This window comes from Myxine glutinosa, chromosome 1, assembly GCF_964187855.1.
Source record: "Myxine glutinosa chromosome 1, kmMyxGlut1.1, whole genome shotgun sequence".
In the NCBI taxonomy this organism is placed as follows: domain Eukaryota; kingdom Metazoa; phylum Chordata; class Myxini; order Myxiniformes; family Myxinidae; genus Myxine; species Myxine glutinosa.
In genome coordinates this window covers 241,131,258-241,147,013 of record NC_136261.1, presented here as the reverse complement: position 1 = coordinate 241,147,013, position 15,756 = coordinate 241,131,258, and the positions used below count along the sequence as shown (strand labels likewise).

General features: G+C 45.1%; 1 protein-coding gene across 2 annotated transcripts in view; it reads right to left on the bottom strand.

The window, feature by feature from the left end:
• LOC137435391 (nidogen-2) overlaps positions 1 to 15,756 on the bottom strand; it is a 259,920-nt gene that overhangs the window by 155,502 nt on the left and 88,662 nt on the right. For both annotated transcript variants that reach the window (XM_068129147.2, XM_068129155.2), the window contains exons 5-8: positions 14,418 to 14,543; positions 13,657 to 13,908; positions 1,256 to 1,456; positions 909 to 1,136 (exon numbers count right to left, since the gene is read on the bottom strand). In XM_068129147.2, coding sequence (XP_067985248.2) covers positions 909 to 1,136; positions 1,256 to 1,456; positions 13,657 to 13,908; positions 14,418 to 14,543 — 807 coding nt within the window. The remainder of the gene's footprint in view (positions 1 to 908; positions 1,137 to 1,255; positions 1,457 to 13,656; positions 13,909 to 14,417; positions 14,544 to 15,756) is intronic.

Genomic DNA, 15,756 nt, shown 5'->3' with positions numbered 1-15,756 from the left:
GAGCCTGAGCCCGAAGGTGTAGCTACTAGACTGGCTCTCAAGAGGTGAGAGTGTGGCCCCTGTGGGCAGGCATTATGTCATAATTGAGATGACTGTCTGTTACATTAAAAAAAACGAGAAGGTGATTCTCAAAAGGGTCACGGCTAGAAAAAAAAACAGTACCACAGTACCCAGTAGCAAAGTGGTTACCCAGGTCAAGTATATTCACATACAAACAATGGAGAAGGCATTGAATGTGTGGTTAGAGGACAGTGCCCAGAAAAAAAATGCCTTTAAGTAGACATCTGATTCGTGAAAAGGCAAAGTGCATGCATGATCATCTGGTTGGTGCTGGTGGTTCTGCAAACACGAGCAATGCGTGTACAAACCATGTGCTTAGTGGTGTGGGTTCAAGTGGCCCCAGTCCCATCCGAGCTAGCAGGGGATGGTTGGACCGCTTTAGAAAGTGATGCGGTCTCCACAATGTGAAGCTCATTGTGAGCGTGCCTCAGTGGACCACGAGGCAGCTCAAACTTTCCCTGCTCAACTCGCACAGCTCGAGGAGAAGGGGTATAACTTGTGAACCAAATAAGGGATTTCAACCAACCTTTGCACAAGTATGGACTGCGATACAAAGATGAACTCACTCAATTTTAGAATCAGTAGGTCAAAGGTCATATGTCCTTTGTAAATAATTTTGCATAATCATAACTTGAGTTAGAAGAATCTGATATTTTCTCTCTTCTACTTATCTCTATTTTCTCTCTTGCACTTCTCTCTCTCCCTCAGGTGACCTTAAAGAGAGATCAACCATAATAGTGGGTTGACATCTATTGCAGATGGAGGCATATCCTTTGAAGCGCTCGCATCAAATTTTTTTTCTTCTAGTATACAGAAATAACAAGTAATACAATAAAAAGGTGACTCACCATCCGTGCCAAGCCGGGCAGCTAGTGCATAACGGACAACCAGCTCTCTGGGGTTGAACAGGCCAAAGAGACGGCTGACGCTGAGCTTGTCAGCTGCACGCTGCCACGGTGGTACGCCAGCATGCTTGCAGGGTGCCGCCGTGACATTTTGTTGCAAGTGCACAGTGAGGATACGCTGAGGCTCGGCTGACGTGAGAGTCAGTCGCTGTGTTGCTTGTGCCATCATGCCTTGCAAAAACAGGAAATAGCAATAGAAATTGGCAGGTGCAATTAAAGAAGTAAGATAACGGATGACATAGCAACGACAATGAAGTTGAAAAAGCAGATAGTCACCATTGAATTCTTACCATGGTCATGGTAATGATAAGTCTCTAAATATGGCTCAAACATCAACGTGGCCTGGTCTGGCACATCTGGTAGTGTGCCATCAAGACGAACATTGACTGCCAGGTGGCCATGGGGGTCTAATCCCGTGAAATGCTGCGTGATGCTGAGCCGCTCGCCACCAGGTTGAAATGTGACATCTGAGTGGTGGCTCAGCTGTCCACCTACCGCACACAACAACCATTGCTCACTTCTTGCATAATATTGTAAACACAGAAAAATATACTGCACTTTGTTGTGGAATTACAATTTGGATAACAGTAAGAAATACGTTACCAGTTAGAACCATGACAACTAAATTCTCACCATAATGAGTTGTCTTTTGAACCAGAAATAACCAACTAAAGCACAGTGGCAGCCCAAAAAGAGCTTCACAGCTCAAAGGCAATTGACAAGTCCACCTCAATTGTCAGCTGTATTGTGCTAATTAACATAAAAGATATTCCGACTGGATGTTTAGTTCATTTGCACGTGGCCATGACCATTATGTGTTTGAAAGTCTGAGTCAGCCAATTGTATTATTGATGTGGAATAGCACGAATATGACTCCATTGGGATGGTGAAGGTGTCAAGTCAGACAGTGCGTCTGCTGACAGATGGAGAAAACCAATGAGGGCCTGTTTGAACATTGCATTATTTGTGCCATTCTCTATGGCCTTTTAAAATTGCAATGCATTCGAGTGCATCATCTCATCCCATCAGAATTATGCTTTTTTTTTTTTGTATGCAGCACAAGATGGTGGTATCATTGAGTGAGGGCACAGCTGTGTTTAGGGTACGAGGTATCATTGAGTGAGGGCACAGTTGTGTTTAGGGTAGGAGGTATCATTGAGTGAGGGCACCGCTGTGTTTAGGGTAGGAGGTATCATTGAGTGAGGGCACAGTTGTGTTTAGGGTAGGAGGTATCATTGAGTGAGGGCACAGCTGTGTTTAGGGTAGGAGGTATCATTGAGTGAGGGCACCGCTGTGTTTAGGGTAGGAGGTATCATTGAGTGAGGGCACAGCTGTGTTTGGGGTATGAGGTATCATTGAGTGAGGGCACCGCTGTGTTTAGGGTAGGAGGTATCATTGAGTGAGGGCACAGCTGTGTTTGGGGTATGAGGTATCATTGAGTGAGGGCACAGCTGTGTTTAGGGTAGGAGGTATCATTGAGTGCGGGCACAGCTGTGTTTAGGGTAGGAGGTATCATTGAGTGCGGGCACCGCTGTGTTTAGGGTAGGAGGTATCATTGAGTGAGGGCACAGCTGTGTTTAGGGTAGGAGGTATCATTGAGTGCGGGCACAGCTGTGTTTAGGGTAGGAGGTATCATTGAGTGCAGGCACCGCTGTGTTTAGGGTAGGAGGTATCATTGAGTGAGCGCACAGCTGTGTTTAGGGTAGGAGGTATCATTGAGTGAGCGCACAGCTGTGTTTAGGGTAGGAGGTATCATTGAGTGAGGGCACAGCTGTGTTTCGGGTAGGAGGTATCATTGAGTGCGGGCACAGCTGTGTTTAGGGTAGGAGGTATCATTGAGTGCGGGCACCGCTGTGTTTAGGGTAGGAGGTATCATTGAGTGAGCGCACAGCTGTGTTTAGGGTAGGAGGTATCATTGAGTGCGGGCACCGCTGTGTTTAGGGTAGGAGGTATCATTGAGTGCGGGCACCGCTGTGTTTAGGGTAGGAGGTATCATTGAGTGCGGGCACAGCTGTGTTTAGGGTAGGAGGTATCATTGAGTGCGGGCACCGCTGTGTTTAGGGTAGGAGGTATCATTGAGTGAGCACACAGCTGTGTTTAGGGTAGGAGGTATCATTGAGTGAGGGCACAGCTGTGTTTAGGGTCGGAGGTATCATTGAGTGAGGGCACAGCTGTGTTTAGGGTAGGAGGTATCATTGAGTGAGGGCACCGCTGTGTTTAGGGTAGGAGGTATCATTGAGTGCGGGCACAGCTGTGTTTAGGGTAGGAGGTATCATTGAGTGCGGGCACCGCTGTGTTTAGTGTAGGAGGTATCATTGAGTGAGCGCACAGCTGTGTTTAGGGTAGGAGGTATCATTGAGTGAGCGCACAGCTGTGTTTAGGGTAGGAGGTATCATTGAGTGAGGGCACAGCTGTGTTTAGGGTAGGAGGTATCAATGAGTGAGGGCACAGCTGTGTTTAGGGTAGGAGGTTAGAGCAGGAATTTGGCCAGGTTGCTGACGATAGTGAGATTTCTCTTCACGAACGATACCGTGGGATCTTTAACGTCCACCAACTAATGTCGGCAGACGAGACGCATCCGAGAGACGTTGCACACATTGATGAATCACCTTAAATGCGAAACACCAGTTTATAGCTGGACCGAGATTCAAACCCAGGTAAGACAGCTTTGAGGTGAGTGTGCGTACCACTAGGCCATCCTGCCAACCCCATCAGATTTTATATTCTATCAGTGTGGGACCATTGAGGAAGTTCAACCTTATTCAATTTTTGGTGGCATTTTGATTATACAAGTAACATTTTAGTGCCAGTCCCGAGTTGTCCTCTGGGAATTAATAATCGACCACAGTGGACTGTTGTCGCATGTCGAACAGACCAGGAAGAGCTGGCAGAACACCTCGTCCGTGAAGTTCATCAATGCGTCAGCTGTTTGTTTGTTTGTTTGTTTTACCAATAATCAGACAACAGCATGGTAATTATTTTGAAACTAAGTTCCCAGAAGCTTACGATGAAAATCCTCAAAACAGCTGCATTCAGCTGAATATGAACACGTAACCTTCGGTGTGCCAGTCCGGTGTCCTTACCATTCGGCCACCACCAGAAAATATCAAAGGCTTCATTTACATTCACCACCATGCCCAAAGATTGAGTGAGAATAAAGCAGACTCAGGGAGGAAGAATACACCACGGACACATACCACCACGCATCCAAAATGAATGCACAAACTGATTCGCAAAGACATACACAAAACAGCATTGGATGGCCATTTAGGGGTTAATGTTCATTATCAGAAAAAACAAAAACAGCTGATAAAAGACTTCAGCAACAGCCACACAGCCAGATATGAAACATGGGAAAGAGGGAAGAATAATAGGAGAGATGATAGAGGGTGAACGAGATTCATGGAAGTAGGGAAAATGAGGTTGGAAAGCGGACAAAAACGGAAAGGGAATACAGAGGTATTGATCCATGTTTCTGCTTTGACTGCATGCCAAGATATCAGACTTTGTATCTAGATATAACTTAAAAACCAAAATATGTTAATAAATAAGTGAATCACTTTGTAGATACTGGAAATTTTGAAGTTAAGAGAAAAAATATCCTCTGAATCATCTTGTCTGTGAAACCCCGGGATGTCAGTTTATAGCTGGATCAAAAGAGAAAAAATTGGTGGCCTTGTAATTTGGTACAAGTGACCTCCGGTATTCCAATTTGGTACAAGTGACCTCCGGTATTCCAATTTGGTACAAGTGACCTCCGGTATTCCAATTTGGTACAAGTGACCTCCGGTATTCCAATTTGGTACAAGTGACCTCCGGTATTCCAATTTGGTACAAGTGACCTCCGGTATTCCAATTTGGTACAAGTGACCTCCGGTATTCCAATTTGGTACAAGTGACCTCCGGTATTCCAATTTGGTACAAGTGACCTCCGGTATTCCAATTTGGTACAAGTGACCTCCGGTATTCCAATTTGGTACAAGTGACCTCCGGTATTCCAATTTGGTACAAGTGACCTCCGGTATTCCAATTTGGTACAAGTGACCTCCGGTATTCCAATTTGGTACAAGTGACCTCCGGTATGCCGAAGGATGAAATTTGTTTCATCAGCAGAGACGGTGTGATTAATATTACAAGCAGCACCATCAAAGTATCATTCTTACTCAGTCTTTAATTAACCTTTACACTCTCATTAAATTCCTCCTCCTTTCCATTATTTGAATCGTTTTGGGGAACGGCATGCACCTGGAAGTGGCAAATGGATAATAAAATAAACAAACGGAAAGTTTTGAAATGAGTAAACACAGCAGAGCTGAAATTTCCATGAGGGTGAGGACAGTAAGGATGATTAACCATTTTTAAGAGAAAATTGTATAGTTACACTTGGGGAAGGAGAAAATGATTGAGGGGTGAGTAGGCAGGTAATTTGATACAATCATATGCAAAGAACTCATACACAAGAGGAGGCTATTTGGCCCATTATGCCTGTGCTCTAACAACACCACATTAATTAAATTTATCAATTTACTTACTTAAATTAACTGGGAGTGAAGGGTCGGGAGGAGTGTGGAGGGGGAAAAAAGGGCAGGAACATGGACATCCACATGGTGTGTTGGGTAAAAGGGGAGACTTGAAGGGGGTTGTCGGGTGAGGAATGAACAAATATTAACAGCACATCCACCTTGTGATGATACTTTTTAGGACATCACATCACTACACATGTACACAATCATTCATCAATGCCTAGGCTAGTTGACGGAGAGGAATGGTGACCCCCATCTATACCACACACTAACTCATGTGTACCAGCCATAGAAAGGCAATATGATGGCAAACACACTATCATTGCCCGAGGAGACTAGACCTCATAAGCTACTTAACAGTCCTGTCAATGTCCATGTATCTCTCGATCCCTAATGCTTCGAGTTACCTACCTACAGTGCCTTCAGAAAGTATTCACACCCCTTGACATTTTCACATTGTTGTGTTACAGCCTGAATTAAAAATGCATTCACCTGTGATTTTTTGTCAGTGATCTACACCTAATACCCCATAATGTGAAAGTGGAATTCTTTTTTTTTAGAAATCTTTACAAAATAATTAAAATTTTAAAACAGCAATATCTAATTTGCATAAGTATTCAACTCCATGAGTCAATACTTTGTAGAAGCACCTTTGGCAGCGATTACAGCTTCGAGCCTTCTTGGGTATGTCTATATCAGCTTTGCACATCTGGATTTGGGATGTTTCTCCCATTCTTTCTTGCACATTTGCTCAAGCTATGTCAAGATGGATGGGGAGCATAGGTGAACAGCAATCTTCAAGCTTTTCCACAGATTCTCAATGGGATTCGAGTCTGGGATTTGGCTGAGCCACCCAAGGACTTTCACATTCTTGTTCTGAAACATCCCAGTGCTGGTTTGTCTGTATGCTTTGGGTCATTGTCCTGTTGGAACATAAATCTTCTCTGCAGTCAAAGGTCTTTCGCACACTGAAGCAGGTTCTCCTCAAGGATTTGCCTGTATTTGGGTCCATTCATTGTTCCCTCTATCCTTACAAGTCTCCCAGCCCCTGCTGCTAAAAAGCTTCCTCATAGTATGATGCTGCCACCACCACGCTTCACGGTAGGGATGGTATTAGATGGGTGATGAGCTGTGCTCTGTTTCCGCCAGACGTAGCGCTTTGCATTCAGAACAAAGAGTTTGATTTTCGTCTCATCAGACGGCATAATTTGTTTTGCCTCATGATCTGAGTCTTTCAAGTGACTTTTGGCAACCCCTGGTGTGCTGTCATGTGCCTTTTTCTCAGAGGTGGATTCCGTCTGGCCACTCTCCCATAGAACCGAGATTTGTGATTGGCTGCAGAGACTGTTGTCCTTCCGGCAGGTTCTCCCATCTCAGTGAAAAACTCGAGTTCTGTCAGAGTGGTCATTGGGATATTGGTCACCTCCTTGACCAAGGTCCTTCTTGCCCAGTTGCTCAGTTTTGTCTGACAGCCAGCTGTAGGAAGAATCTGGGTAGTTCCATATTCTTTCCATTTCCCAATGATGGAGCTCCCTATGATCTTGCGAATGTTTAACACTCTCAAAATTGCTTTATACCCATTCCCAGATCTATGACTCCCCACAATTCTATCTCGAAGTTCTCCAAACAGTTAATTGGAATTCATGGTGGAGTTTCTGCTCTGACATGCACTGTCAACTATGGGACCTCATATAGAAAGGTGTTTTTCTTCCTAAATCAGGTCGAATCAATTGAATTGGCATAGAAAAGGCCCCTTTATATGGTATGTGCCATGTGGTAAACTATAGAAAAGAAGGGACATTCCATTGCTTGTGGAAAATGTCAGATGATAGAAAATAAGGGACATTCAAAAAAAATCTCGTGCGCATGCTGTACTACCCTTGTGTTCTTAGGAAAACCAAGTAATGCTCTAGAAAAGTTAATATAAAGGCCAAAGAGTTTGATGAATGACACTTCTCCACCAGTGAAGGGTATGACGACAATTTTTTGACACCACTGGTGTCTTGCCTGTTGATTATGTCGGGTCAATAATGGTCATATGGTGGGACGTACTCCCATAAGTGGTTTATGACTGTCTGGGGATGAATCTGTGTTGTTCTGTATTGCATGTGCTGTGTTAACAGCAGTCTGATGTCTGTTCCACAAGTGTGTTAACCTTATCCATCTGCCTTGAGAAGGGGTTCTAACTCATGGACGACCTAACCGTGGATGATCCTTCACATCATTACGTTGTTCAAACCGACAGGCTAGAGCTGAAATGGTGCTTTGGTGACATCTGAAATGCTGTGCAGCGTCACATTAGGTTATCCCAACTACTTGATGATGTTAATTTGCTGACAGGCATGGCATGACGTTAGACATCTTAATCTATGGAGATGTGTGAACATTTGTAAAGGCTCTATATGAACTTTTAAGGCCACAAATTCAATTGACATTAAAAGCTCCCTTACCTTGACCCTATATGGGGTACACGTGCAACTTTGGTACAACACCATGTATCACATCTCTCTCATTAAAATCAAGTCATACAGTAATGGAATGTGCTCAAACATGTTAGCTTTGCGTACATTCAGGGTTATAATCCTAATACGTCATATTTGGGGATATTTTCTTGCATGATATGTGATATTTTTGTTATATACAGTTCATGTTCATATACATAATTATTTATTTATATATATATATATATATATATATATATATATATATATATATATATATATATATATATATATATATGTGTGTGTGTGTGTGTGTGTGTGTGTGTATATGTGTGTGTGGAGCGGGGTGGAAATAGCACCTGCACCTTTGGTGGTAGCTTGTGTTACAAATCATCTTCCTATATTTTCTTCATAATATAATGGAACCTCAAAATTATGATATGGAGTATGATACACTACATGACCAAAAGTATGTGGACACCCAAACATCGAACATCTCATTCCAAAATCATGGCGATTAATATGGACTTGGTCCCACCTTTGCTGCTATAACAGCCTCCACTCTTCTGGGAAGGCTTTTCATTAGATGTTGGAACATTGCTGCGGGGATTTGCTTCCATTCAGCCACAAGAGCATTGGTGAGGTCGGGCACTGATGTCGGGTGATTAGGCCTGGCTTGCAAACGGCGTTCCAATTAATCCCCAATTTGTTCGATGGGGTTAAGGTCAGGGCTCTGTGCAGTGTGCAGGCTAGTCAAGTTATTCCACACTGATCTCAACAAATAATTTCTATATGGACTTCACTTTGTGCCCGGGGGCATTGTCATTTCTTGTTCCCGGGCTGAAACAGGAAAGGGTATTCCCCAAACTGGTGCCACAAAGTTGGAAACACACAACTATCTAGAATGTCATTGTGTGCTGTCGTGATAAGATTTCCCTTCAATGGAACTAAGGGGCCGAGCCCAAACCATGAAAAACAGCCCCAGACCATTATTCCTCCTCCACCAAACTTTACAGTTGGCACTATGCATTCAGGCAGGTAGCGTTCTCCTGGCATCCGCTAAACTCAGATTTGTCCGTCGGACTACCAGATGGTGAAGCGTGATTCATCACTCCAGAGAACGTGTTTCCACTGTTCCAGAGTCCAATGGTGGCAAGCTTTACACCACTCTAGCCGACGCTTGGCATTGCGCATGGTGATGTTAAGCTTGTGTGCGGCTGCTCGGCCATGGAAACCCATTTCATGAAGCTCCCGACGAACAGTTGTTGTGCTGATGTTGCTTCCAGAGGCAGTTTGGAACTCGGTAGTGAGTGTTGCAACCAAGGACAGACGATTTTTACATGCTACAGCACTTGGCGGTCCCATTCTGTGAGCTTGTGTGGCCTATCTGTATGCCTATCTTGCATACATATGTGGCCTATCTTGTTGAACTGTATTCTGTCATATACTATAACACCTTTTTCTTCTTCTTCTAAAAAAGGATGCTTTCGACTTGCTCACCAAATCTATTCATTCCAAAAAAAAATTCCATCTCTTACAGTTACAGTGCCTCTTTCATACATTCCCGAAACTCTCCAGAACTCCACCCATCCTTCAGCGTCCTCAAACTTATTTTTGACTCGAAGGTCTCAAGAAACATTTTGCAATAAATGTTCGTTTCCCATTAATCGTACATTTTTCAAAATCCAATCTCACCCCTTCCCTCCAAAACTTCCCCATCACCCCTCCCCTTCAAAACTTCCCCATCACCCCTCCCCTCCAAGTCCACCCCCTTGCCCCATCCCTCCAAATCTTCCCCATCACCCATCTCTTTCAAATATTCCCCCTTGCCCCTCCCCTCCAAATCTTCCCCATCACCCATCCCTTTAAAATCTTCCCCCTTGCCCCTCCCCTCCAAATCTTCCCATCACCCCTTCCCTCCAAAACTTCCCCATCACCACTCCCCTCCAAAACTTCCCCATCACCCCTCCCCTCTAAATGTACCCCCTTGCCCCTCCCCTCCAAATCATCCCCATCACCCATCTCTTTCAAATCTTCCCCCTTGCCCCTTCCCCCCAAATCTTCCCCATCACCCATCCCTTTCAGATCTCCCCCCTTGCCCCTTCCCTCCTAAACTCCCCCCACACCCCTCCCCTCCGAGACTCTCCCTCACTCCTCCAATCCTAGACTCCCCTCTCACCCCTCCTCCTCAAAGCGTCCTCCCCGCTTCTTCCCCCTTCCAACTTTCACATTCATCTCCCTCAAACTTCTGCCTCACTCTTCCCCCTCCTCAAATAACACCTCACTGCTCCTCACCCAATCACCATCAAACCTTTTGTCTGCCCCATTCTTCCCTTTCTCCAAGCTATTCTGAAATCTCTGACACACCTTCAACAGCTCTCCCTACCTCTTCCTCCTCTTCCACATCTTACCCTACCGCTCCCCCCCCCACCCACTGTTCTGTATCCGATGTTCCCCCTTCATCTTCTTTATGGACCTCAAACATCCGGGGCCTTCGCTGAAACTTGACTGATCTCTCCATACAGGTTGCTTCTGACAAACCAGACATGATCTGCTTAACAGAAACTTTCCTCCTTCATGATGTCTCTGATTCCTTGGTATCTCTCCCAGGTTACTCCCTCCTCCGGTATGATAGACCTGAGCCTCGTCCTGGAGGGGGGGGGGGGGGGGGGGAGTTGCTATCTTGATAAAAAACTCTCTTCCTCACTCGCCCTGCACTGCCCTCTCTCCACCTCAGCCCCAGGAATACCTTTGGCTACGGCTTCCCCTTCGCTCCCACCTTTTGTTCACATGTGTGTTGTACCGTCCACCAAACAGTGATGACTCCTTCTACATCTCGCTGTCTGATAATATGGACCAACTTCTATCTACCCATCCCAACTCTCTCTTCCACATATGTGGTGATTTCAATTGTCACCATGCCAGTTGGCTGGGTGTGGGTACATCTCTCACCAGCCATGGCTCTTCAGCATAGGACTTCTCTGACTCAATGGGACTGACACAATCTGTCAATTTCCCGAACTGGATCTCAGTCAATGGAGCATCTTCTCTTCTGGACTTGGTTATGACTAACTTCCCTGAAAATGTCTGCTGCTCTTCTTCTGCTCCAATCGGCTCATCTGATCATGTGCTTGTTAAAGTGGACATCTCTCTGACCATTCTCAGAGAGCCTCCTCAGCGTCGACGAGTCTGGCATTTCACTCAGGCCAACTGGCACGGTCTTCAAGCAGCCATCAATCATCTGGACTGGTCTCCCATCTCTACCGCCTCTGACATCAACTCATCCTGGGAATGAAATTGCTCTCTCTCATGCACAGATTTATCCCATCTCATCTTCAGTTGTCATACCCTTCCTCCCGTCCATGGTACATGGAATCTTGTGGTGAGGCTATTGCCCAGAAACAACTTGCTTTCGTCTCCTGGAAAGCAAATCCAATGGAAGGAAATCTCATTTCCTTTCACAAAGCCCGAAACAAGTGTGTGTCCACCCTCAGGAGAGCCAGGAAACAATATCTCTCCGTTCTCAGGACAGAACTCTCTTATCTGTCTCCCTCTTCCAAATCCTGGTGGCGTCTGTTCAAATCTGTTTCTGGTGTTTGTTCCCCCTCCATCCCCTCCCTCACCTCAAACGGCCACACGGCTGACTCCGCGCGTGAAAAAGCTGAATGCCTCAACTCTGTGTTTGCCTCTACATCTTGTGTCCCAAACCCACCCCTCTCTGTACCCACCGTACCCAGTCGTACCCAGCTGCTCCTGGACTCTGTGTCCTTTCCTCCTGACAAGGTGGAAAAGTTTCTGTCAACCCTCGACTCTGATTCTGCAAATGGACCTGACGGCATCAGCACACGGGTCGTAAAATCCTGTTCTTCCGCTCTTTCACTCAATCTCTCTGTTCTCTTCACCCTCTCTTTTGCTCAAGGTCATCTGCCATCTGCTTGGAAATCTGCCAACATCACCGCTTTGCACAAAAGGGTGCAAAAACAGATCCCAGCAATGACAGACCAATCAGCCTTCTCCGAATTATCAGCAAAGTCATGGAATCCATCATTGCTTCAGATATGAAATCTTTCCTCTTCTCCAATGGCTTGATCTCTGATCATCAATTTGGTTTCAGACCTGGTCACTCCACTCTGAACATGCTGCTTCTGCTTTCTCAACAATGGATGGAGGTCCTCAATGCCAAACAGGAAATTAGAGCTGTCTCCCTTGACATATCACGTGCCTTCGATACGGTCTGGCACCCCGCGCTGCTCACCAAACTCTCCTTTTTTGGTATCTATGGAAATCTCCACGCATGGCTGGCGGACTTCCTCTCTAGTCGTAGTCAACATGTGGCCCTGAATGGGTTTCTCTCATCTCCTCTTCCTGTTCAGGCTGGAGTTCCCCAAGGCAGTGTTCTGGGCCCTGTGCTTTTTCTGGTCTTCAACAATGATCTCTCTGACTCTCTTGAAAATCCTCTCTATCTCTTTGCTGATGACTCTACTCTCTGTCGTTCCATTCTTCATCCCTCAGATCGGCAGTCTGCAGCCTCCTCACTCTCTGCAGACCTGGACAAAATCACAGACTGGGCAAACAAGTGGAACATGTCTTTCAATCCTGACAAATCTCACACTCTTACGATGTCTCTCCGAAAAGACTGACTGGACAACCCTCCCATCCACTTTCTGAATAATCCTCTCCAAGAAGTTCTGTCACTCAAGCTTTTGTGTCTCACTATCTGCCATGATCTTTCCTGGGAAAACCACATTTCAAATCTGGCCTCCAAAGCCAGTCGCCGACTGGGCATCCTCCATCGTGCGAAGTCCTTCCTTGGCACACCTGAGCTCCTCACCACATGCAAGGCTTTCATCTGGTGGCGTCTGAAATACTGCTCTCCCCTCTGGGCTGGTGCTCCTGCCTCACACCTAGCTCGTCTTCACGCTGTTGAAACCAAAGCATTCAGAATCATTGGAATCTCCCACGATGAAACTAACTACAAGGGCCTCTCACTCACTAACCGCAGGCAGGTTGGTGGTCTTTCCGTCTTCTACCGACTCCTCTCTGGCCTTGCCCCCCCAGCTCTCTCTGGGCTCTGTCCCACGAATATTCCTACAGGTCGCACAAGATCTGCCTGCAACCCTCTTATGGTTAAACTGCCAAAATCAAGACTCTCTGCTCACCTTCACTCCTTCATTCCTCTTTTCTCCCGCCTCTGGAACAAACTCCCTCACTCTCTTCAATCCCACTCCACCCTCCAAGTCTTTAAAACAGCTGTTCACCACCATCTCTTATCTTCGCCCATCCAAAACCTTGATCTTTTCTACCCCCGCTAATTTCACCCCAAATCCACTTTTTTGAAATACCAATTTCTGTCCAGGAAGTCCTTGGTGTCCTTGTGTTTTATACTTCTCCCAACCCCCCCCCCCCCCCCCCCTTCCCATGCCTCCTCCCTCCGGGCCCTCTCCCTTCCACACATGTTGATGCTTTGCCGCTATCTTAGATTCCCTCATTGGTGATTCTGACTGGGTTGGTATGGATGTGACAGTTGTACTATAATGGGTTTTATGTAACATGTGTGTTCCCGTGTAAACGCTTGAGTTAAAAAATACAGACAAAATTATTATCAAATAAATAAGTGATTCAGCTGATATTTAAATAAATCCATCAAGATTGACACTCATTTGGACCAATTAACAATTTCACTTGTAATATCTAATGAAAGAGAGAGAGAGAGAGAGAGAGATTGACCAGCAAGTCGAAATCCATTGTCGTAGCCATGTCTTTCTCGAGCAAAAAGCCAGCCAACAGGAGCAGCCAGGGCAGGCAGAAGTTGCAAGGCCCAACCCAAGGTCGGACCCACAGGACTCAGTGCTGCATAGGCCCGACCATCAGCAGCCACTGCATAGGCGTGGATCTCGGCTGATAGCTCTTCTAAGGTGGCCCTGGGCCTGTTCAGTTTCAAACGTCCTGTTACCTGTCCACTGATTCTTTGTGGGTCACCTAAGTTGGGGAATGTGCAGATATAGTGGAGGAATAGAAAGTTGGAAAGTGAAAGACGGAAGATGTGGAGATGGAGTGAAAATACATGGATCTCATAGTATGCAATAGGAAACCATTTTAGTAGACAGACTAAATATATGGCAGAGTGGGAGGAGCGAGTTGAGAAAAAAATTTTGACTTGTTTATTTTACGTGTCCAAAAGACTTTAAAGCATTATACAATGAGCCACGTGGAAAGCTTATTGGAACTGAAATTTAAAAGAATTTGAAATTTTGTTACACAAAAATTCAAAACAATTAATTATGCAGCTCCAAACAAGAATTTGCAATTTCCTATTCATGTATATAAATCAAAAGCAAACACATGTAAAGAGGATTTGTAAAAGAAAAAGAAAAAGAAAAAAGGAAAGGAATGCTTGTGAGAAGCAGCCAGGCAATTTTAAGGAAAAGGCCGGTGGATGAAGATAGAATTAAGTGTGGTGGGGGGAGGAGGGATGGAGACAGGCTGACCTTCTTTGAAGCATTCACGGCCGTTTCCATAATAACCAGCCTGGCAGGCACAGCAGAAGCCCGTGCGATAGTCAATACAGACTCCGTGCGGAGAGCAGTGTGCTTCAGTGTCGGTACATCGGCGAGCTACATGTAACATTAGAAAACATGTTTAGAAGTGTACAACATAATGCACAACTATAAAATCTCTTAACTGTTTTATCATCTACAATGAGGCTGCGTACAAATACAGTACGTATGTATATATATATATATATATATATATATGCAGTCACGTGAAAAAGTAAGTACACCCCATGTAAAGTTTTGACTTTTTCAACATATTTCAACATACAGCTATTTGATCTTCATTTCAACAATATTGATAGATAAAGGTGATATAACATAACAAATATCATGAAACATTTACATTTTGTAGTCCATTGTATAATTTAAATAAACATAAATACAAATTTCGCATGTGGAAAAAGTAAGTACACCCTTGGCTCTAATAGGTGGTATTGCCCCCTTTGGCAGAAACAACCTCAAGTAGGCGTTTCTTATAACTGTCTACCAGTCTCTGACATCGACTGGGAGAAATTTTTGCCCACTCCTCCATGCAGAATTCTTTCAGCTGTGCGATGTTTGAGGGGTTTCTTGCATCACAGCTCGTTTCAAATCCCCCCACAATATCTCGATGGGATTTAAATCCGGGCTTTGACTTGGCCATTCCAGAACCCTCCATTTCTTTCTTTTCAGCCATTCCTTGGTGGATTTACTGGTATGTTTAGGGTCGTTGTCATGTTGCAAGGTCCACCTTCGGTTGAGCTTCAACTTTCCGACAGATGGCCTCACATTATACTCAAGCTCCCCCTCGTACAATGAAGAATTCATAGTGGATTATATGATGGTGAGCTGCCTAGGCCCTGATGCAGCAAAGCTGCCCCAAACCATAATATTTCTACCACCATGCTTTACAGTTGGTATCAGTTTCTTGTGGTCAAATGCTGTCTTTGGTTTTTGCCAAACATGTCTGAACTGGTACTGTGGCCAAATAGCTCTACCTTTGACTCATCTGTCCAGAGCACATTGTTCCAGAAGTGCTGGTCTTTGCCTCGGTGTCCATTGGCAAACTTTAGTCTTGCCCTGATGTTCTTTCTGGACAGCAAAGGTTTCCTCCTGGTAAACCTCCCATGTAGATAAAATTTGTGCAGCCTATTTCTAATGGTAGACTCGTGCACTTTGACATCAACAATGGCAAGAGCTACCTGTTGGTCCCGTGATGACATTCTGGGGTTCTTAGAGACTTCTTTCAGCATCTTGTGGTCTGCTCTCGGGCTGAACTTGCTGGGGCAGCCTG